The sequence below is a fragment of the Tetranychus urticae genome, chromosome 3 (assembly GCF_039701765.1).
Source record: "Tetranychus urticae isolate SD_2017Ah chromosome 3, NJAU_TeUrti_SD_1.0, whole genome shotgun sequence".
NCBI lineage: Eukaryota > Metazoa > Arthropoda > Arachnida > Trombidiformes > Tetranychidae > Tetranychus > Tetranychus urticae.
In genome coordinates, this window is record NC_142960.1 from 9,260,239 (window position 1) to 9,285,005 (window position 24,767).

The window sequence follows — 24,767 nt, forward strand, 5'->3', positions numbered from 1 at the left end:
TTCAACAACTTAATCAACGATAAACTGAAAGTTAAATGTCACAAAAAGGTTTTTTCAAAATTGGTCCTTTTATAATACATTATTGTTGACCATTTGAATGTTTTTAATCTCATTCCCTGTTAACACGAAACTAAACCTTTTGTATGAATCATTGATTACCTCGTACATTATCATTACCTTAACCTAATGGTCTAATTTTCATCATGATCGCCATCAACAAAATTATCATTTCAGGCATCAGTTACTCCCATCCCAGCGGCAATTGCACCAACTGGTCATACCGTGACAATTGTACAAGCTTCATCCTCCGAATCAGTTGATAGTGATCTTGGTTCAGCTTTAATCTCTGCACCCGTTGCTGTAGTAACAACAGCAAATGCAATTGAAACGGTAAGCATTTAATAACCCAAAAATGACCAAAACAGTGAAAACAAAAATGGAAATGGTTAGAGGTTAAAATTAAATCAGTCGCTCATCAATCAGGAATCAATTTTTGCACCAAAAACACTTTTTAATTTTGCGCTTTAGCATCTAATAATAACATTTAATATCTATCATTAGTTTTACCGGAAAAATTATCTTACAAAATGTTCTTGAATTAACTTCTCGTTTAAATGTCAATTGTTTGCTTCAAATTTTAAAAGCTTTTTGATCTCGATTTGACTCTTTTTCAGGATTAGTTGTAAGAACTGAATTGGGATTAGATTTTTTAATCTTGATTCTGTTGATTGAATGAAAATTCAAACTTGAGTTTCAATGTTTGAAAGGGAAAAGTATTTTCTGTTTCATAAGTTGCTGGTTTGAAACTATTGAATCCAAAATTAGATTGTCATCAAATTAGCATAAAATGTTACCAAAGCATGTCATAAGAAAATTTTTCAAACCAAAATCATTTTCGGAAAATTAAACTTGAACTAATTTGTAAAATAATTTTTCCACCTAAATTACTGTTAAGATTTACTTGTAAGAATTTAAAGTTGACTTGAATTTAGAACTGAATTTTACTCCTTTTCTTGACTCATGTTCATCAGGTTGAAGAGAAAACTGTTATCCAACATCATTCCGGTAATTCTGTACAAATTAATGCAACCCTTTCACCGGTTCTTGTGACAACTGGAAATAAACGTCAAACCTCATTAAGTCTATCGATAAGCTCAAAGAGTGACAACAATAATCTTTCAGGGACTGTAATAGCACCAACAGGACTTTCTGTATCAACCTCAATCTCAGCCTCTTCGTCTACGTCAACCTCTTCCTCATCCAATAACGCCAATGCCAGTTCATTAAACAATAATAATAATAACAATAATAACAATAGTAATAATAATAATAGTAATAACAATAATAGCTCCAACAACAACGCAACTAGTAATAATGCCGTTATAACCGGTAACAATAATAACTCCAGTTCAACGGCAAACAATAATGGATCGCTTAACATTCAACAGCCCGGTTCAGTGGCCAGCTCTTCAGCTGATGAAATTGAAGAAATAAACACCAAAGAACTTGCTCAAAAGATTAGTGCAGAACTTAAAAGGTACAGCATACCTCAGGCCATTTTCGCCCAACGAGTACTTTGCCGATCCCAGGGAACCCTTTCCGATCTCCTAAGAAACCCCAAGCCTTGGAGTAAACTCAAGTCAGGCCGTGAAACTTTTCGTCGAATGTACAAATGGCTGGAAGAACCCGAGTACCAACGAATGACTTCACTTCGGCTTGCAGGTAAGTTTCACCTTCTAGATATTTAAATGAACAATTGAACAATTACCAAACAATTACCAAAAAAAAAGATCTCTAAAAAATCTCACAAGGGAAGTGACCTTGCTTGTACGATCATTTTCGATTTTTTTCGACTTTATTTTGTAGAGGACAAAAAATAATTAAACACGTATTTTTGCTTTTTTTACGCCGGTGCGCGGTTTTTGATATTTAGGTACTTGAAGTGAGGATATTGCATTGAAATCTATTGGAGTCACTGAAAAGTGTTTCACAATTTTTATTAAGATTTTTCATTTTTCTGTTTTTCATTGTTTTACTTGCTTCTCAGTGACTGCAATTCATTACTATTTTCAATTAAAAGTACCTAAATATCAAAAACCGCGCACCGGCGTAAAAAAAGCAAAAATACGTGTCTAATTATTTTTTGTCCTCTACAAAATAAAGTCGAAAAAAATCGAAAATGATCGTACAAGCAAGGTCACTTCCCTTGTCAAAACAAGTCAAGAAATTTTTTCACATTTCAAGTCAAGCTCAAAGTCAACATCGGATTGCTTCGCATTTTAATTGCCAACCAAGCAACCAATTTAAGTTAATTTTGATAACAATTTAGCTCAACTATCATTGTAATCAAATCTGTTATTTTTGTTAAATTTTTTTTGTTCAAATAAACGTTTATTTTGTTTTATTATTTTATTTTTTTCCTTTTTTTTATTTTTATTTTTTACTTTTATTTTGTTTTCCTTTTGAGATTTAATAACTGTTGATATTTTTAGCTAGCGAATGCCAATGTTGACCCTGAGGTGAGTCCATCTGACCTTTTAAAATAAGTGTTCAGCATGAGTTGAACCATGATTATCACATTAGATGAACAATTGTCTCTAATGAAAACAATCAAAGCAAAACCCTTACATTACCTTTTTTTACCCAAATCTCTCTTTTTTTTACCTAAAATTATATCCAGCAGTGAATAATATCCATTGCATGAAAAAGAAAATAATTTCACATGATTGAAGGAGAGCAAAATTGTCATCCAAGCAGAACTTATTAACAGATTATATTCTGAATGAAATTTCAGGACAAGTGACCCACTCAACTTTACATAACATCATTAGAGTCTTTTTTTTAATTCACCAAATTTTCGAATGAATAAATGTCCAGAACGATCTGAAAGCTTAGCATTTTTCATTTCAAATCCATCAACCAATCATTTCAACAAAATCTTCAACAACCTTCCAAGTTGATTAAATACGCATTTTGATTGTTTGATTTTACGTTTAAAATGCAAACCCAATACCAAAGCTGCAACAGTTACCTAATGATGAAAATGGTAAAAATAAAGCAAAGACTGTAATCGAGAAATGAATTTTTTCCTTCATGACAATACTAATGATGAAAATATAAACATTTGTGTATTAATATATAATCTTGATGATCATTTTATCGATCATTTTCATCTTCTTTTCATTTCTTGTTTCAACTTGAAATTTCAAATCCAAATTGAGCAACAAATAGCCTAAGAGGTTTGTCAATGATAATAATACAAAAACATAATGATTTAGTCTTTTCGTTCATTTAATTCTGATAAAGATTAATAGGAAAATGAAACAATGAATATTTGTACAGAAAAGTATCAACATTTTCAAGTCAATCGGTTGTAAACAATTTAATTACGTCTTTACAAATTAAATTTGAATGTTGAACAATGTTAATGTCAGTGAAAGTAAATGAAAAAAAGTTAACTCAATTGTTTGACTTATGGTTTACAATTACAAGAGTGAAGCACGCGATTTAATACAACTATTATTGGTGCTTCATGATGATGAAGATTATCGTTATTTTTGCAAAATATTAACCAGAAAAGCCTTAAGGGTCCAATTAAATGGTATACCTTTTTGGATGAAAATAAATGAAACATTTTTTACTCTTCTTGTTACCAGAAAACCAGAAATTTTTAAACATCCAATTTACCTTTTCACTTGATTCACTTGGTTCACTTAATGGTTCATTCATTTGCTTCATCTAATTGGTTTAAACTGTTAAATTGTCTTGATTGTCACATTTACTTTGTTCATTATTTAATCACATTTCTCAATGTTTCTCAGTGTTTACATTTGTCTGGTTAAATCAGCTTCCAAGTTATGTAAATGTTACATTATTTTTAATGTTTATATAATTTATCATTTATTATTGAATCGGTAATTATATTTGATCAAGTTTATCTTGGTATTTCAAGTTCATGAGCACCTGATTTTACTTTTAGTTTCTCGTTTTCACATTAAACTCAAATTTGAATGGTTTTTTGTTTATCATCAGATTGAATATCAATAGCTTTCAGTTTAAAGTTCAGTTCAGTTTATTTATTCAATTTTTGATTTCACGTTTTCTTCTGCCAACCATTTTTTCCTCCGTTTTTCACTTGCATTTGAATAATGTTTTTATCATGTAATTTGGGTTTGCAAGAAAAATAACATTAAAGTGTTGAAAGGTGAACAGGAATGGAAAGTAAAAAATAAGTTCATTGGAATAAAAGATGAGAAACAATGGAAAAGAATCACAACTTTCCTCACCTCTAACAAATCTTCCTTCAGGGTAAACACCAAACAAAAGTTTAAGGTAAAGTTCCCTGATTAACAGAGATCATGAAATTCAAGATTAAACTCTTTAATGAATCATCTTCAACCTTCAGTTAAACCGTTAAGTTATGAAATTGAGAGCTTGGAAAATGTTAGATTGAAATCTTTCAAATTACGATAAAATTAGTTCGAATGAAAATCAAGTCCAAAGTTTTTTTTTCGAATAATTCTTTGAATTTGTTTTTCCATTGAATAATGAGAGTTTTAGCATTTCATTTGAGTCATGGAAATGGTAAAATCGTAAAAATTTCCAATTCTTTCGAGTTATCAAAAGTAAATCGTACAAGAATAAGAAACACTCCCAGCTTTCACTCCTACTCTTGATATACACCTAATGAGGTGAAATAATTTGTTTCAATTCTTCTTCTCCTTCCAATGATGCTAATAAGTTGACCATTTACAGTAATTTATGGTTTTCTCAGTTTTCACCTGTAAATGTTGAATCCTGTAATCTTTGATTCTTTTAAACAGCAACTAAAAATGATTGTTTGTTAACAATAACTTTTACTTATTCTTGTCTTCACTTTGCCAACTCTTTTCATCATTCCCAACAATTGATATTAAAGTAAAAAAAAATGTAACCTTTGTTGTTGTTTGCTGTCGTTATTGTCATTATTATTGTTATTTCCAGTCTTTTTAATAATATGCATTTACCTTATTTTCAGTTGCTTTTTACATCACCATCAACTCTTTCCTACCTTTACTCTCTCTCTCTTTATATGTTATGTTTCATGTTATTGGTATCCATTGGTTTCCATTGTAAATTACTTGTTTAGCTGAAGGTTGAGAGTTGAAAGCAAAACAAAACAAAAAAACAGGTAAAAATGAACCCACAGACTTACAGGAGTAATGATGAATTGAAATGCCCATTTGCCGGGCTCAGCAAATGAATTTTTCCCCAATCAAAAAGAGTAAAGAGAAAATGAATAAAAAAGGAAAAAAAATTTTCTTCCAAGTTTACCTTTTATCACCTTAACCACCTTCATGATAATCTTATCATTTGCTTGGTAACGTAGTTAACACAACATAATGAGAACGAGGTTGAACCTTGGTTTATCCTTCAATCCTTTACTTGAGTTAAATGGTCAAAAGTCGACTGGGAGTGAAAATTTGATAACATTGAATAAACACATTTTTTCTGTTCAATTTTGTTCGCCTCATTGGGAGTGACTTTACCTTGTTAATGATAAGGTTTGACTTCAGCTGCTCTTTTGTTCATTTTTATTTGAGATTAATTTTCGAAGGGAATTTCGATGAAGGTTCATTGGAATGGTTGGTTTTGTGACGAATTTTGTTTCATCGAATTTTGAATTTTTAGGAATTTTTAAATTTCTTTTAAAAAGATTCTTAGAACTGTTCAGACACGTTTGCTGTCAGTTCATGTCTGGTTATCTGACCTTGAATTTGATCAGCTCAATGATAATGTGAAACCAGAGGGAAACTCATGAATGAATGAGTATGTGATGAAATTGATTCTGAGTAAAAATATAGGTGAACATGAGTGAGTTGTATGAAGATGTTGAATAATCGAACATTCACCTGGAGTAAAAAAAGAATTTTTTCATGGAGTGAGAATGATGATGATGATGATGATTATGATGGTCGATGGGATCGATGTGGTTGGATAATCGATATAAAGAGTTATCCTGGAAAACTGTAGCATCATCTCTCAGGGAATCTCTCCTTTAAAATTCATTCACTGTTATGATTATCATCACTTTCTGTTAACCTTGTAATTCACTTTCATCAACAGCTGATAGTCAACAACATTGTGCAAAAACCCATGTGACTATCAAACAGGTTATCCTAATTTCACAACTTTTGTTTATTCTATTGATTTTCTTCCATGACACACATTCCTATCCTGAACACACACATCACCTTTCAATGGATAATTTCAAGTCCTTTCAACTTCAAACATCTTTTCACAAGTGAAGTCAAGAATCTCAATAAATCCAAATTTACAGTTGTTAACCCAAAAATGACCCAAATTCAAGATCTTTTCAAATCGCAAATCTTCAAAAATACAACTTCGATCAAAATTAAAGTCAAACTGAAACATTCAACATCAAGAAAAGATTTTGATTTTACTTTCATAAAAGTTACTCTGAAAATCTCAGTCAAACAATCCGTTCAAATTAGACCAAAAATTGACCGAAATTTTGACTCTGAAAAATTGGATTTCGGTTCATCAAGAAATGAAAGAGACTCAGTTGGAATCAAGAATGAAAATGAAATTTGGTAAAAGTTAAACTTGAATGTTCATTAGAAGTGACTTTAAATGTTGTTGCATTTTGATTGTTTAAAATTAAATGAATAGTTTTGAATTAATTTTCAATATTTTGCTTTAATTATTTATATTGACAACAAAAGGTTGTTAAAGTTAAAGTTTATCAGTGTAAATGCAGCCTAAAAAGTCGGTAGACCTGAAAACAAGGGCAAAATGTTAATCTGTTTGTAACCTATTCTTGAATCTTATTAAAAGATTTACCTCTGAAGCCATTTTTTTGCACAAAATGTAGATCAAAATTGTGACTCTTCAACATTAATTGAGTTACCTTCAAAGTTACCATGAAGCAAAAAAGACTATCAAATAGTAATCCTGTTGAATTGAGAAAAAAAATATTTCCTTCTTTTTTTGTTACTGTCCCTGAATACAATGATACTTTGTTTAGGTTTTGAAAAGGCAAGAAAGAGAACAAGAAAAAATGAATTTTTCCCAAAAATTGTCTCACTTTTTCCTTCTCATCATCATCTTTTCAATTATAACTCTAACTAGCAAAACTTACATAAATACTACAAGTTAATTGAACTAGTTTCCTGTCAATTTTCATCTTCTTTTTCAACTTTCTATTCAATTCAGTTTCCCTGTTATCAACTCTTTCATTAACTTGAATACATTAAAAATGTAACTTGAAAAGGATGAATATAATACAAGAAATTGTTTCAATTCCTTGAGAATGAGAAGAATGGTGAAAATGAATCAAGAAAAGTAGAAAGTCTTTCATGTTCACATTTACTGTAAATTGTAACACTTATTAATTCAATTAATGTTCAACATTAGAAGCAATTTTTGCCATTAATTTACTTTTAGGCCAATAATTATTGACCTACGAAACATTCATTTGATTAACATTTTTTTCACTTTTCATTAACTTTTACATCTTGATTGGTCATCAAAGATGACAAATGGTTTACTCATTACTTGCATCCATCATGTTATTGTTACTGTGTTTTGCATTGTTTTTCAGCCTTTTGTTTCCACTGATGAACATTTTTGCTGAATCCAAATTGTTATTGAACATTTATCATGAAAGATCACCTCGCAACTTGATCTGACAAAAGATGAAACTCTTCTATTATCATGATAATCATCATGTTTTTTTCCTCTCCTCTCTCTCAATGGACCAATCAAGCCAATAAACTGATTGGTTTGATGGTTCAATTGATCATCACCAATCTTTACACTTTCCCTTTGATCGACTCATCGCCCATCATCATCACTTTCAGATTATCTGAGTTCATCTTTCATGTCGACTCAGTTCTTTCCATCAGCATCATCTAATTGTTTAATTGCATTTGAAAGAAAGAAGAAGAAAAAAGCGGAAAAAATTAAACACTTTAAATCCATTCCATCAACAAATTTAATAACAAACTTGCTTCTTTTCCTAATCAATTGATGGTTTCTCATTAACTCAAAAGGCTGATTCAATTGTTTCTCAACTGTTTCTGTTGACCAATAAAAATCTGTTGACTTTACAACAATCAACTCAATTATCTGAGAATGAAAATAAATTGTTTCAAATCTGGCCAAAGACAATTTACAACATTTTCATTTGAAAAGTTGCATCAATCATGATTATCAACTGAAACATTTGGAAACTTGAAAATCATCTTTTCATCATTTTTTTCCTGCCAAAGAGTCAAATCTTTACAAAACCAAAATGCTAAACATTTGTTGTTACTTCAACATGAATTGACCGAAAATGAGCCACGTGGACTGATGAATGCTTTAAAATGAATGTTAGTCTTTTTTTAGTGAAAAAAGTCCAATTCTCACGTACTGATGATCCTTTCAAGCAAAACTAATCAGTTGTGAATCTGTTTACTCACCTAAACATATTATCATATTAATCATTCCCAGGCGAGTTGAGAAGCTATTGCAAAGTGGGTTAAAAAGGTTTTCTGTGATTTCATGTCTTCTCTTGAAATTTAATCAAATTAGCGTTATTAATGATTTAAATTTGGACCAAAATTTTGGAGCAGAAAAAATTGAAAAATGCAAGAAAAAAAATAAAAAATGTTAACCTTTTTTTTCGTGCAACTTGCCTATTAACTAAACTCAAGCTGATAATAACACAAATATATATTTATATTCAACGAACAGTTTTATGCCATTTAATATACACAATTGGTTTTGAAGAGGAAGAATATGTTGCTATAGCAATCAATGTGTAATTTGTATCCAAGGCGATCATGATGATCATGATGAACTGTTTTCTGGTTTGTTGTTGATGAATGATCACTGCAAGAAACTGGATAAGAACGAAGACATTCCTTGTCTCTTTGGTAACGTCAACTTTAAAATATAATAACAATGTTAATGATGGAAACTTTGACCAAATAAACTCATCAATCGACTCTAAATTCAGCTTCTTTTCTCATTCATTCACCTCTGAGCTTTTCCTCATCAGAAATCTTTTTTCATTGAAACATTTATAACTTTTATTCAATAGTAATGTTTGAGCAAAGTTTTACAAAAGATTTTTGATGAAAATTTGATTCTATTCTTTATTCGTATCTTGCAAGCAAACAATGAGTTAATTATGTTGGTTCAATGTTTTCAATTATTACAAGTTTCCATGAAAATGGATCAACAATTATTTCGACGAAAAATGTGATTTTGATTTTTGCTTGAAAATGATTTTTGGTTGAGTTTAGCCATTTTGGTGAAGCTCATGTTGTTTTTAATGATGATTATAAAGGAAACTAAAGATCCCTTGAGATGTTTCATGATGATTCAATGATCCTTCATCTTTTTTTTCAACAACTTTTTTCTTCTTCTCTTTTCACCTTTTTCATGGTGAACAAAAGGTTGGGTGAAAAAAAAGATGCTGATGGATGAAACGTTTGAAGATGGTTAAGGTAAAGTCAAGTCTGGTTTCTATTGAAAAACAACACTTAATGTTGATGACAACAGTTGCCAGTCAAATGACAATTAACAGTTGAAGAGATGATGAAAAGATGAAGCCTTTGCAAAATTATTCAAAGAGTTAACACTTTTCATCTTGTTTATTGCACTAAACCATTGAACAACCAAATCCAATATAAAATTACCTTGAAAAGTAATCAGTTTGAAAAGTTTCATTAATCCGTTGAAACTTTATCAACGACTTTGCAGTTGATTTGCTTTCTTATTGTTGTTTTGTATTGTTGGTAATTAATTGAGGTTATTGTTTACGATAATCACCAATCCATCATCATTTGAGTTTGCCAGTAAATTTGCTTTTCTTTTGGTTGCGATCATTTCTGATAATTAACTTTTCTCTCTTCGTTTTCAAGCGATTCACAGATATTCCATGTATCATGTAATATATATTTTCGGTGATTATCATTATGATGATCATCTTGTTAACCAATTGTCAATGTATTAGAAGCAAACAAAAGGAAAAGATGATGATGATTACTAGCATGATGAGTGGAACAAGAAATGAAAAGGAAAAGTAATGGCAATGATTGACATTGACATGATTTGTTATCCATTTGTAACAACATTATTATCAATATTATACGAATCATCAATTGTTTCATTTCTAATTAACTAACTTGCTAATTTGGTCATCGTAATTGATATACAATCATTGTTAACCCTTCATCCCAAAATTGAATCTTTTACACTCAAAGAGACCAAAATTGATCTCTCAAATTAACTCTGCAAGTTAACCTGACAAGTTGAGGTTGTATCAAGTTGTAACTCTTCAAGTTTACAAATAACTCGATACTAAACAAGTAACAGCTTCTCATGTTACACTTTCATCCAATTTCAATTGTATCCATTTGTCGGTTAAATGTACAAATTTTACTGCATTTTGACCTAAAACAGTTTTCATCGAAACTCAACTGAAAAAAGGCTTTTCTCAAGATTTCTGTTGCTCTTGATGTTTGATGGTTTAGTGAAGGTTAAGATGGTGACATAAATGTATTGAGATTGGGTTTGGGTTTGAGTCTCTTTGTGCTTCTTTGGCCATCCTTGTTATCAGACAGGTTATTGAGCTTAGCAGCCCATGAAATTGTCTTTAACCTCCCATGAGATGCACCTAGGCCCAACAGTTATAAAGATTGAGAAAAGGGAATGGAAGTTCAGTTGAGAAGGAGAAGGAAAAAAGTTGATGTAAAAGTAACTTGTATAACGGGAAGAGCAATAACAATAATAGTAAAAAGTATGAGACAAACAACAGTAAATATCAAGTGAATATTCAGATTACTTGCGCACTTTTAAACCATTATTATTGTTACTCTCTTTATTAGTATTATTTTCATCATTATCATTATTTGGTAGGATAGGTTTGACCAACCAGGCCAAAGATCAATCAGTGTTTATATTTATCAGAATCATTACCTTTGTGACCTTTATTTTCCTTTTCCTAACAGATAATATTATTACTTATTTTCCTAACAGTAAATTGCAAGTTAAAGGCTAACAAGGAAAGAAACACAGTTGATGAGGATAATGAAGATGATAATGGATGATGAGCAAAAAGAGAAACTTTTCTTTTGATAAACACAGATAATCAGTTTCAAGTTTCATTCATGAATCACACTGGAAACTCTGACAACTCACAAAATCTCCAACAATCATTACAATCTTTGCACAGGTTTAAAGTTGAATTTTCAATAGCAAACTTGACCAGCTTTTGTCCAAGTGACTTTGATTAAAGCAAATTATTGATAAATAATGAAATTAAACAGCAAATGTTTTGCCATTTTCCGTTCACTTTTCCTCATCTACTCAACATCATTACTTTGCTAGTCCTTCATCATTCCTGTTGATATTTCATATCCAGTGAAGCAACTAAGCAAGACACAAAAAAAGGAAGCAAAGTTTAAACCTTTGTCACTTTTACTGATCCTTTTGGTCACCTCGATTAATCTGTAATTAAGGGAAGCCTGAAAATGGTTCAATCTGTTTTTATGTTGTTAACTTAATAGCAATTAACTTTCATCTGAAATAAACTTTTCAAAGTGAACAGCTTTTCTTCCAGGGACAACAAACCTTTCCAAACAATGAATGTAAACCTTGAAAACTAATAATATTAAGCTTAACAGTGATAATATTAACATATAAGATGGACAGGGAAAGTGGCTAAAGTTGGCAATTTGGGTCAAAGTTTGATATAAAAGTTAAACTTACTGATCAAGTTATGAAGAAGAGGGAAAAAAAGAGATGAATAAGAAGATGTGAGTGGAAGAAAAGGGAAAAATTGTGAGGAGAAAAAAAAGGTTGATGGAAGATGAAAGCGGACCAAAAGTGATTTACAAAACTGTTCACTGGCAGCTTATTGAAGCAATTTATTGTTGAAACTCATTTATCATTTGTAAGTTAATCACAGGCAATTCAGTGATGAACGAGTCAAACAGCAGTTTTTTTTTCTTGCTATTTGCAATTTATAATTGAGATTAAAAGTCCAAAGAGAAATGTGAAAAGTTTAATTGTTTTCCGAATGGCAACAACGGCAAGTTTAAACTCATTTATCAAAACTCACTCTTACCTCCAATTAATCATGATAATTTAAACATTATTTGATCTGGTAATTGATTGTTCAATTGTTTACTTGTACCTTTCAGCCTGCCATATTCGTGTATTGTTATTAACTTATTGTACTAAATGATTAACTTTGCGTTTTTCAATCTTTTTTTTCTTCTTCTTTTGCTGCCTTTTCCTCTTCATCCTTTTTTCACTTTTCATTTTTACAGGTAAGGATTTGATTGCCTCTCTTAATGTACCCGATATAAATTGGGACCAATGTAAGTCGTTTTTGATATTTACCTTTTGCTATTTCTTGAACATTACCTGGTTATTGATATTCATAAATGTATATTCAATACGTGCTCACAATCATTATAATCATTATTATTCAGTAATCATTTTTATCTTCTGTTTTTTGTTTTCCATCTCAAATGGTATATTTAATATTTTTTAGGACTTAATTATCGTTGAGTAAATACGTAAATGATGATTAACAGAAGTAAGATCATTGATCTTAATGGATATCATTTTTTGGGAAATACAATTTTCTCCATTCTTTTTTTTTGCTTCTCTGATTAGTAATTAATTTTGTCAACTTTGGCCAAGATTCAGGGATTGTCAGAATAGGTTCAAATTAATGGGATAATTTATGATTTGCACGTTATTTTGTGGTTTTGCATTTTTTGGGTGAATTTGTTGACTTGGGCAAATTTATTCCTTTTAAATCAAATTTCGATCATCAATTTGATTAAACAATATGTTGACTGAATTGAAATAATTATTGATTTTGTTGTTTACCATTTGTATTCAAGAATTGTAAGAAGTTGGATTTCTCAAATTTTTTTACCTTTCTCATGGAAAGAAAAGTGAAAATGAATATAAATTTAGCGTGAAAATTGGCTGATATTGAGCAACATTTGGTGGGATAAGAGTGACTCTGTTAGGTTGACCAGTTGGCTTCATCATGCCTTATTTAACCCGCTTAATCGGGTCAAAATTTATGATCAAAGTTTGACTTTTTTTTACACGTAAAACTGTCTCCTGTTTGTTACACTTGATGGGCTGAGAGTGACTCTGTTAGGTTGAAGGTTGATGTCTTGTGACCCAAGATTTGATGAGAAATGTGATGATAAATCAGGGACAGAAAATGGAAAAATTAATAAAGTAAATGATGAAGGATGAGGATAATTCGGTAACAGCAGCAGAATGGTGATGATAAAAGGAGAAAAGGATGAGAATGTTGAGAGAAGACCAAAAAAAACTGGATGAAAGATGAGGAGGAAAATGATGATGAAAGAGCAAAAAATGTATTAATTTCATTTGATAAAGTTAGTTGGCCATTGGTAAAGATGGTTTCAAAATAAAAAGGGAAAAATTAATTTGACAATTTTCATGATATTAAAAGAGTTTCACTTTATATTTGAAAATGCATTTATCCTTATATTTGAACTTCTTTTTTTAGCTTCATCTTTGATTCCTTTTTAAGACAAATGAGCAGATTCTCATCAGAATGAAGATTGTTTTTTTCTCTCTTTCTCTTTCTCTTCATCTTCACTGTGATTTTCAATTTTTCAATCCTTTACCATCTTAATTTGTGCTCTTCCCTGTCTGTAAATGTCTGTCTAAGTAAGCATAGCAATAGGATGATAATGATAATGATGATGATGCCAAATGAAAGTGTTCATCTCTCCATGGAAGTCTTAATGGTTTGGAATGAATTGCTTTGCTTGACTGTGTAATCACTGTTACTCTTATTTAGTCTTGATGATTGAAGATGATGATGATAAGAATATCGGTTGAAGAAAAAAAAAAGTTAAATAAATGGTGACAATGATGATCAACACAGTAAAAGTTGAACATTTTTTGGACGCATTTCATTTCCATCTTTAATTTGATCGGAAAACAAAAAAACAGAGTTGATATTGAGTTGATAATGATGAGCAAAAAAGTAATTCAAACATTGACTCGATTCAATATTAGATTCAATTAAACAGCACGAACTTGACGGATCCAAAAAATGATCTTTTTTGTCATTTCCATATAAATAGCATTTTAATGTTCATTTAAAGGTGGAAATGAAAAATTACTTTACTTTTCATTGACTTTTCACTCAATTTAACATTCAATATTGACTGTTACAAGATTTTGGTTGAATGTTTAAAAGTGAAAATTGAATCAACAATTAACATCTCTTGAGATAAAACAATTTGTCCAAAACAATTGTCGAATGAATTGAATCAAATTTCCTTTTCTTGTTACACATTCCTGCAAAGGGAATCCTGTTGATGTACTCATATTTGATAATTGATAAACATGAGTCTAAACCATTGGTTAGCAATTTGATTGTTTGGTAATCAAATCGCTTAATCCATTATCATTTAGCAATGTCCAGTAAATGTGTGACTGTTGGTCAAGGAGATGAACGAGATTCATCCCTTCACTCCTCATCACTTGTGATCCGGGTTTTTTGTCTTCTCAGTGTTGGTGTGCCTCTGCCTTCACCCTCTCTTGTTACTAGTTATAGGCCTTGATTCCCTGATTATTATTATAGGCAATAATGGACCCAAAAGGTTGTTACAATTCACTAATAGATTCCCTTTTCTCATTCCCTTCATCCTCATCTTCATCCTTCTCTCACCTCTGTTCAACTCAAGACCCGTTAAAAACAATTGCAGTCTAAAGAGACACAAAAAAACACTGAAACAATCTGTTTAATCTTAAAACAGATAAATGTTCACTTTCCAATATCCTAATATTCAATTGTCAAGTTTCACTCCCAGCATTCAATCCCAGTTGCTCACTCCCTGATCATTGTAAAGTATTAAGAGAATAACTTTTTTTTTCTCTCGTTCTCTTTCACATCCATCAAATTGATATTAATTGCGATTGAGGGTGAAAAGGATGTTCAACGGTTGATTCAAATTCATGATGAAAATGATGTTAATGTCGTTGATTTGATACGGAAGTTGAAACAAATATCTTTCTTGAAGCTGTTCAACATCCTTCTTCAGTTGCATTTTGTAATAACTTTGCCTTCCATTTGTTTCCATGTCAGTGAATTAACAAGATACTTGCATGATTATGATTATCCTGATTATGTTGATATCATGATATTATTAGAATGAGGATGCTGACAGAAAAAAAAAGTTTCTAAAAAATTGCCTTTTTAATATAATTTCATTTCTTTTTCTTTCTCTTACCCATTGAATGGTGAATTGTAAAAATTATGATGAATTTTGTCAAGTATGACATTTTATCTGGCTCAGGGATTCTCAATCAGTCAACATGGATAAAGAGTTATAACCATGATTGTCATTATCATTATGATTATTGTTGTTTTTATGACTATTGTTATCATGATGACGATGATACTAATGATGATGATAATGATTGAAAGTGAAGGGAGTAGAGAGGAAAGAGGAAGGAAAAGAGGAAAAGGGTGAAATGTGATGATTGATTCATTGATTACGCTTGAGCACCTATCGATTGATTATTATTATTATCGATGAATTATTCTTACATGAGCATCATCATCTTCAATTGCATTATTATCATTGTTTTCCGATTAATAACAGTGAATATTGTTCAAAAGTCTTAAAGCCTCTTTTATGGGTTAACTGACAATATTCAACTGTTCAACGAATAATCATTTTCAGATTATTTTTCATTTATTAATACAATCTGAAGCTAAACATATTTGACCATTTCTATAATCAAAGAGGACGATTAATAGATCAATAACATCTTTATTATGACCTCAGATTTGTCAAAATTCAGACTCCAAGAATGAGAAATTTTCAAATTCGCGTTTAGTTGTGAAGGAATAGACTGGGATGGCAATATTTATAAAGTTTGCTGAACGTGATATTTTGATAGCTTTGTCAATACAGGTTTTGTTGTCCAAATATCGGTATCGACCTCCACAGCAAATGTAAAGAAATCTTGGAGAACCAAGTTCTAAGTTTGGATTATAACCCGAACAGAAAAACTTTTTAAGAACTTCAGTTTTTAGGCCTTAAATAGCTATAAAAGTGAGTTCTTGGGAAAACTCGATTTCTGGGACGGACGTGATTCGTCAAACACACAAAGTCTCGACTTTTAACTGGAAAGAAAGTTTTTGCGTAAACTCTTTTGCTGTAAAGGCTTTTCTCATCCAGGATCTTTCAATTTGAACAAAAGCTAAAGATTTTATTTTGTGACGTTGTACTTGACGATGGTTTTTTCATCAGAATTCAGGTCTTTTCGACTGATTGTGTCCAACTCAGTAGAGAGTTCGGTCATGATCGAGGATTCCGTTTGTTGATTTAATTTTCGGCTTTAAATTGTTTCATCCTTTGATGCTACTGTGAGCTTCCCATAATTGCACATTTGACGGTAACTTATACATATTACAAAAGTTTTCAACATAAAATGGATTTTTGAGGATTGTATTGTATTTCATTGTATAATTGCTTGAGACGATTTAACATTTATTTAAAAAGCTGTTTTGATAAAACATTGAAGTTGAAAATTTTCTAGATTTTAAATCATTTTTTGGGTTCGAATAATTTGTGTTGATATTTTAAGATTTTTACATTTTTAGTAGCTAGGAAATTTGGAGAAAAATTTGTTTAAAATGACTAACATTGGAAGTCATTTTACTTGGTAAACAGTTTTTAATATTTTTTCATTCCTTCTCATGTTATTGTGTGTTTTAAGGCATGTTTTATTGCATGTTTTTTTGATACTGTTTGTCTGAGTCAAGATAAAGAGCTGGGAGTTTTGTTGATGACCAAATGTTTTGCAGGAGAAAAGAAAGAAGAAGAATAAGAAGATAAAATGATGAAAACACTTTTTGAAACCTTTTTATCATCATGGTTTTTGGTGTGTTTCATATGGTTTCTTTCTCACAGGCTTCAATCAGAACCTTTAGTCTATGATATAACTTACACTCCAGTTTCACTCCTACCTTTGCTTTCTTGATATTTTTGTCTCTCTCTCTCTACTCAACCTTTTCACCAACTTGCAAGACTGATTCAAATACTTAACCATTTCAGGTTAGTATTTATAGTTGCAAGGTTGAGTGTTTCAAAAATGCTGTACAATAAATGGTTAAACATTAATAGCAGTTTTGTTCAACCTTTTAAAATGCTTTTCAACACAACAAATTCAAAGCAACTTTGTGTTCATTTTAGACGAGAAATGTTTGCTTAAGTTGATTCACTTTTACCTGTTAATGTCAATGTTAATGAGACAATTTTCAAGATGCTTTTCCTCTTCAACATAAAAGATGCCAAAAATGGGTCCAAAAAAGCAGGCAAAGGACAATATGTTAACCATGAAAATGATGAAAGTGGATGAAATGAAGACGAGTAAATAGTGATGAGTGGGTGAAGACAGTCTAACAATATCTTTTTCATGTGAAGAGCCTTTTTATTTTGTAATCATCTTTTACTTCACACTGATTAAACATGTTAATGTTTATATCAATTGTAACAATTTGCTCATGTTAACCCAATCATTTTATCATGTTCACATTGGAACAGCAGGAAAAACTGGTGAATAATGAACACATTAAAAACACTGTCAATCTCTCGAGTTAAACGTTAACCTAATTTAATATTCATTGCCATTAATAGTAATAAAATGTAATTGAAATACAGTTAAAGTGAATAGAGTCGTGAAAACATTGACTTTACATACAAACCTTACAATTAATAACATTTTAGTGACCACAAAATGGCAATCACTTAACATTACAATGAAGAGTTGGGTTGAGATTTTGTTTTCAATCTTTTTCTGCTTTCTAAATCATTTTGAGTTTCATTTTGTTAATAACCTTTTCAACATTTGATAATCCTGATTTGATTGTATTCAACTTGAAATTAAATGATGAATGATGACGAAAAGGATTGTAAAGATGACTTAAGTATTGATAAATTTAAATTTTATGCTTAGGTTAGACAATAATTTGAAGATAAGTACAAAAATTGAAACAGTTTTTTTAATATGAAAACTGCTTTAACCAGCAAACTTTGTCTATTGAATGGATTAAGTTGGATATTTTAATGATCACAACTTTATCATCAGTTAATAACAATCATTATTATTTATTCATTTGAAGCGTGAATTCAATTGAAATAAATTTATACATTTCTTTCATTTTGGAGAAACATCGTCTAAATGATTTTCATCAGGTAAAGTCGAGTGCTATTGATAGCTTTATTTTGCCCAATATCATTGTTAATGATTGTTTAATTTTAATCTTTCAAAATGAATTGATTTTTTTGGCTGGCAATTAGTTAACATTGATTGACTTTAAACTTGTTGCTCTTTTCAAATATTTCATTCATTTAACTGATTGTTTCTCACAGATCAATTATGATAATTTGTTTGAATCAATGATATTGAGTTTTGACTCTTGTTAGATTTAACCTTTTCACAGCTTGTTATTTAATACAATTGATTCATTGATTTTTGTTTTAAGGCGCAACAAATTAATGGTTGGATATTTCACTTTCATTTATTCATTGGCAATTGGCAACAATAAAGAGTGACAATTCAATAGTTAATAATGATAATAACTATAGTAATCAGGTGAAATGTTGATATGAATTTCATTGGAATGAGAGAGAAAAAGAAATACATTTTAATACCTTTTTGAAGGTGTTACTGGTTATTATTGTTAATGTTGCTTTAACTTACCAATGATTAACTGGTTTTGGTTCAATATATTGATCACAATTGATTAAATAGTGAATCAATTTCATTGCTATTTTTTTATAAAATTGTATTGTTATTTGATTCATAGTGTGCAATTGGGTCAAAAAGAGTTGAAAGGAAACATTATTATAAATATCAAGAAAACAATCAGAATGAGATTGAATATCCAGTGATGAGTTATAAAGGAGAAAGATTCTGAAAAAATATCAGGAAAAAGTTGACTTTTTACAGGAATCTAACATGAAGAAGAAGAAGTCATCTTCATGATTGAATATGTTGATTAATAATCAACTTTGGTTGACTGTGATTAAATCATCATTAACTTGACGACCCATAATCTTGATTATTGTTTGTTTCTCTTTTCCCTTTGCATCACAATTAATTGGTTTCATTTTGGACTTCGTTTCATGACATAATTAATTACCGATTCAATGTTGATTTGATCATTTCTTTTGTTCAGTTTAAGACCAATCTGCGAATGAATGAAAAAAAGAAGTTATTATTGACTTTGATAGACAACAAACCGTTTTCAATTTGGTTCTGGTTACATTATTGATTAACGCAAGGTTAACATAGGTTTTAATTGAACGATGAATGGTTAATTAGTTGATTGTGATCATTAATAAATTTATCTTTTTGTTGACTTTTTTATGATTCATAAACGATTTTCAATGATTGTTCCAATGTTTCCCAGTTAGACAATCAAGTGTATAGATTTGATTTCATCTTTCAATTGGTCCATTGGTAAAGGGTTTCTAGAGTGTTCAAAATTAAGATATCGGAAACCTATATCATTGGATTAATGATGATTAAGGAAATCAGGAAGAGGGTGAGAAAAAGGAAGGAACTATTAGCAGTTGATTGTTTTTTCATCGTTTAAAGTTAAATAATATATAAGGTCAAGATTAAGTGATAGATTGTAGGTTGTTATTAATGTGGTTTGTGTGATGTGAAGTTGTTCAAATAAACAAGCTCGAAGTAAAGTTTAATTTTACTTTTCACTTTACCGCGATTAGTGGAATTCAGGTTTATCATGTTGACAGTCATGGCTATTGTGAGCAATTTTCCAGTTTTCACTCTGCTTTTTTGCCGTGCAATGAAATATCACCATTGGTAAAAGATATTTTGGCCTTTTGTTCCTCTTCTCGGTGTCAAGTGCCTTTTTGTCAACTCTAAATTTTGATACTTTTGCTTTTCTCCTTTATGATTTGATTCTCATCTTTTTTCGCCTTTTTTTCGTTATAAATGTTGATGTTTGTGTTGGTTTGCCTTTCAATTTCCTCGAATTAAGGTCTGAAAGAAATGATGAAAAAGAAAAGAAAAAGTTATATAGAGGGAGAAAAAAGACGTTAATGAAGAAAAAGATGGGAAGATGATGATGAGGGAGGAAAAAGAGGAGGAAAATGGTATAAAGAAAAGGTCTATGTTTGGTTTATAAGACTCATTTAGATTGAGAATCTTGATTGATTTTAAAAGTTGAAATTGAATGAAATGAGTGAGAAAAATAATCGGTATAATTCTGTTCATTACATTCTTTTTCTTCTTCTTTTGATTTCTTTCTACTTTTTTGTCTACTCTGTTTTTTTTCTTGCTCTCCTTAGTTTCATCATCCTTCTTTTTTTTGTACTCATCATTGTCTTCTTCCAAGTTACGAGTTAACAGAATTAACGGTAAATATCAAACCCAGATTTGAACCAAGGTCAGATACTGATGATAATGATGATGGTGATGATGATGAGAATAGTGGAGTGATGAGCGTTTACCGTCACTTTGTTTAACCTTTTCCCAATGTTGTTGTTACTGTTGAATAGAAATAATGAAGAGAAGAGAAAAAAATAACCTCGTTAATGTTGAACGACAAACTGTGGTAGAGTTAAAATAAAAAAAAGTGAAAGAAATGAAGAGATTTTGTTTGGTTGTTGATTGTATTTGAGTGAGAAGGATGATGATTACGGTGATGTTTTTTAAAGAAAGATGCAAAGAGAAGATTGAAGGAAGATTGGAAGAGCGTAAGAGTGAGTAAATTTGATGATCTAGGAAATGAAAGTATCTAAATTGTGTACTATTTATCACATTACGCATCACTTTTTTTATATAAAAGAAATAAACACAGACAAACACAGAAAATAACAGTGAGAAAGAGATGAAGAGACAATTGTAAAGACTTGTTATAAACACTTGAAGATGATGATGATGAAGGAAGGAAGAGAGTAAGAAAATGATGAGGATGACAAGTCATCTTGTAGATGTAGTAAAGCAATCACAAAACAGTGTAACACATTCACATAACTTATTAAGAGACTCGCTGTTTATTACTTTCTCCTTTGCTTTTCCAGTCGCCTTTTTTTCACTTTGAAAATGTTTTATTTCTCTTCTTCTTTTTTCTCCAAGTGTTTCTTTTTCCCTTTCCTTCGCTTTTGTGTGTTTGAAGGATTTTTTCTTTAAAACGCAGCAATGATGATCACCATGATGAGCATTGATGATAATGATGCTGCAAGAGAGTAAATCCAAGTCGATTAAGATAATCTTACAAGATATTAGAGGAGCAATCGGAAAACTTCAATTTGACAAACATTTATTTCACCTTTGAAAAAAATAAATAAAGATATAAAAAGTTAGTAAAAAAATATAATAAATTGTTGTCACACTGAGAAAGATGATGAATAAGAGTAAAGAGAGAGAGTTATTCCTCTTTATCATTGCCAGTAATTTCGATTGAAATACTATTTCTACTGATTTGGCCAATTTAATTTCAAACATGCTCGGCTTTCCTAAGCTAACTCATGAAAACACATTTAGCCAGTTTATTTTTTTCCCTTTACTTTTATCTTTTTTCATGTGTCTCAGTTTTCGTTGGCTTCTCTCTCAACACTTGTCATCATAATCATCCTTTACTGCATCATCTTAATCAGATTCTACTCAAGTTGACAGAGGAAAAAAATACTCACCTTCATCTGCATCCAAGTCAAGGTGTTACAAAGTTTCCAACGATGTTTATATTCACCTTTTTTTGCAACAAAGTTTCCCATCCTGTCTCTTTATCTCGAAGTCTCTCATTTACCTACATTCAGAAAGTTACAAAGTTTTCAATAAATTTGTCTCTTTGAAGAAAATTTTTAACTGTTAATTGGCGAAGCTAAAACTATTAATAGAGTGACGATGAAACTATGTTTCTCTCAATTTAGTCAATCTTTTTGAATTAACAAATGAACTGGAAAGTTTCTCATGTTGTTAGTGGAAACATTTTTGTCTTTTGTTTTTTACAATTTTTAGATTCTTACTTCATTCCTCTGGATAATTCATGCTGCAGCGACAATGCTGCAAGATTTGCTTCTAGTCAATCGTTAATGTTGTTAAAAGAATGCCAACCATCTCTTTAAAGTGTTAAGAACGAATTTCAATGCTTAGTTGATGAAAGCTGAACAGTAAGCATTTTTTGTTGGAAATCTTCATTTCCAAAAAATTATCAGCATCCTCAGAATATCCTAAACAGCTCTTTGGTTTGGTTTTTGCGGTTTCAGTGGATAATGAATTTTTTAATGTGTGAATATTTGATGCATGATTCCAGTGTAAAGATCACTACTATTATCTGAAATTAAAACAAAAGATAAAACTAGTTTAGTAATTGAGAAAAAATACATTAAGGTACATAAAAAGTGGAAAATTGAGAAAAATCGATAAAATTCAATTTAATTATCCTATTTTGCACGAATTGGTTGTTATTTTCTTATTCCTAGTCAATTCGTTGACGTTCACAAATTTTAGTTACTTTCCATTGTTTCATCTTCTCAATTTCTGTTCTCATTGTTGAGAATTGCACTTTTTTTTCTTCATACGAACCGGAAGGAAATCTCACAGATACTGATTGAAAGGTATCCTTGTCTTATAAATGCTTGTCTAAGCGGTTGATGTAACTATTGTTGGTGTAGGTTAAAGCTGTAAAAGGATTGCCAGATCGGAAGCTGTGTACGAGTTAAGATGGATTAGTGTAGAGTGTTTTACATGTTTTTGTTATGCGTTATATCCAAATTAAGGTCAGTAATGAAGATAAATAGCGGAAATGAGGGAGATTCTATCCCATCAACAGAATTGACTTGACTTCGATTGGTCAATATTGAAGTCTGACCTTCTATTCTTTCACTTTCTTTTGTTTCCCCTTTATTTCTTTCTTATTTCTTGAGCTGAATCTTCTTCCCAACCATTGGTCTCATCCTTCAATTTTCCATTAACTTTTACATTGTGAACAAAATAAAAGGCTTGATTGTAACTTAGCTTGCAAATAAAGTGAACCAAACCAATCAACTAGTGATGAATCGACTTTTCAGGCTTGCAGATCACTTGGTAATCGACATACGACATGATTAAGAAGAAAAGACATGAAGGAAGCTGAGGAAAGGAGAAAAAAAAGAAATAAAAAGAAACCTTTTTAGTCCTCAGAAAACTCATTGAGCTTACAATCTTTTGTTTTAAATGCAATTAGATACTGAATAGTTCGAAGAGGGTTAATAAAAATGGAGTTTAGTTGATTAGAAATAGAGAAAGTGAAGGAAGAAGAGGAAATATCCTCATAATATCGAAACTGTGAATTAGTGGTGAATTACAAGATTGTAAGTAGATTAGTCCAAACAAAATATACTCACATCAATCTCAATTGTTTTGGGTACAATTAAAATTTACAATGTTGACCTGGAAGACAAGGAAATTCTGCTGTTTTCATAATCATTATCATCATTAAGATTTGTTACAAAACAGGCAATATCAACAAAAATCTATATCCTTTTGTTGCTGTACACTTTTGATTTTCACAGAAGTGAGGGAAAAAACAAAGAGAAGAAGAGTTTAAATTACAATTTAACAGAAGATAGAAATACTTTAATACAGAAAATAAACCAAACAGTTAAACAGAAAGGGTTAACAAATTGAGATGTAAAAAATAATGACAAATCATTAGGAAAATTAACGGAAATTTTTGTAACATTAGCATTAGTTAATTGAGCATAAGTTGAACAAAAACGTTTATCACATGATGTTAAGTTAACGGCTTTTAGTGTGAATAGCCTTGATAAGTCTATTCTCACTACTATTCTCACTACCGTTTGAGAAGCAAAGTTTATTTAGTAAAGCTTTTAATATCAATTTATTTTGCTAATTTTCTTGTATTTCGGCAGTTTATTGAATAATATTCGTGTTTAATTTGAATACAGCTTTTTCTCTGAATTACCTTTCATTATTCTTGTTGCATTTATAACTGTGAAAAGTGTGTTGAACCTTTTGGACATGTTTTATTTCTATTCGTTGACAATGTTTTTGTATATTTACTGTGAACACAATAGTATGATTTAACAATTTAGTGCCTTGCCAATCATGATGGTCATTCAATCATCCGAAAGCCAAAGGGAAACTCGATTGTTGCCAGCAAGGAATAATTGATGAACCTGTTATTTCTTTTTGATTACATTGTAATGTAAAGTTACCAGAAACGTATTGTTACCACAACCATCCCTCTAGTACACACAAATAATACAAGGAGAAGAAGAAAAAACAAGGCAAAAGAAAAGGAGAAAACAATTTACTGCTATTAGCCTTGAAAGAAAATAACTTTTACTCACTAAATTTCATCCTCGTTTGGATTCTTGGTTGTTTACATGAATAGGAGAGAAATGTTACTCATGGAAAGATCATGCTACCTCTTCATTTGGTTTACTCCTCTATTTGAATTGACTCTGAAACAGCAAACGAAAGGTGAAATAATAACCTGAATGTAAACTTGGTTTTCTCGCCATCTATTTAAAGCAATTTGATGATGGAAAATGATAATTACAATTATTACCTCTATCAAAGTGTGAATTTGCCCTGCCATGCTATCCTCGTACTGCAATACTCACACATTTTTTGGAAAGGAAAAAATGAATGGAACAGTCAACACACAACAACACCTACACTGTAGATCGAGGAAAGAGAGAGAA

At 30.6% G+C, this 24,767-nt stretch overlaps 1 protein-coding gene and 1 long non-coding RNA gene across 20 annotated transcripts in view; one reads left to right on the forward strand and one right to left on the reverse strand.

The window, feature by feature from the left end:
* Nucleotides 1-24,767, forward strand: part of onecut (homeobox protein onecut) — a 40,554-nt gene that overhangs the window by 3,980 nt on the left and 11,807 nt on the right. Inside the window, exons 2-4 of one of the 5 annotated variants that reach the window (XM_015937197.3) lie at nt 235-390; nt 1,032-1,722; nt 12,327-12,377. In XM_015937197.3, coding sequence (XP_015792683.2) covers nt 235-390; nt 1,032-1,722; nt 12,327-12,377 — 898 coding nt within the window. Of the gene's footprint in view, nt 1-234; nt 391-1,031; nt 1,723-2,244; nt 2,408-2,467; nt 2,520-12,326; nt 12,378-24,767 lie in introns of those variants that run through there. The other 4 variants (XM_089269703.1, XM_089269702.1, XM_015937198.3 and 1 more) reach the window with 4 other exon arrangements.
* On the reverse strand, nt 18,576-24,554 carry LOC107369380 (uncharacterized). 15 transcript variants are annotated; one of them, XR_016200182.1, is made up of 9 exons: nt 23,442-23,842; nt 22,642-23,187; nt 22,083-22,390; nt 21,750-21,862; nt 21,092-21,385; nt 20,485-20,601; nt 19,797-20,094; nt 19,350-19,587; nt 18,576-19,273 (listed from the first exon to the last, which is right to left on the reverse strand). It is a non-coding gene; the product is annotated as an uncharacterized LOC107369380 (long non-coding RNA). The 15 variants fall into 15 exon arrangements; XR_016200178.1 differs by adding an exon at nt 24,411-24,554 and having other exon boundaries at nt 18,576-19,587; nt 20,485-21,385; nt 23,442-24,305; XR_016200183.1 differs by having other exon boundaries at nt 18,576-19,587; nt 21,118-21,385.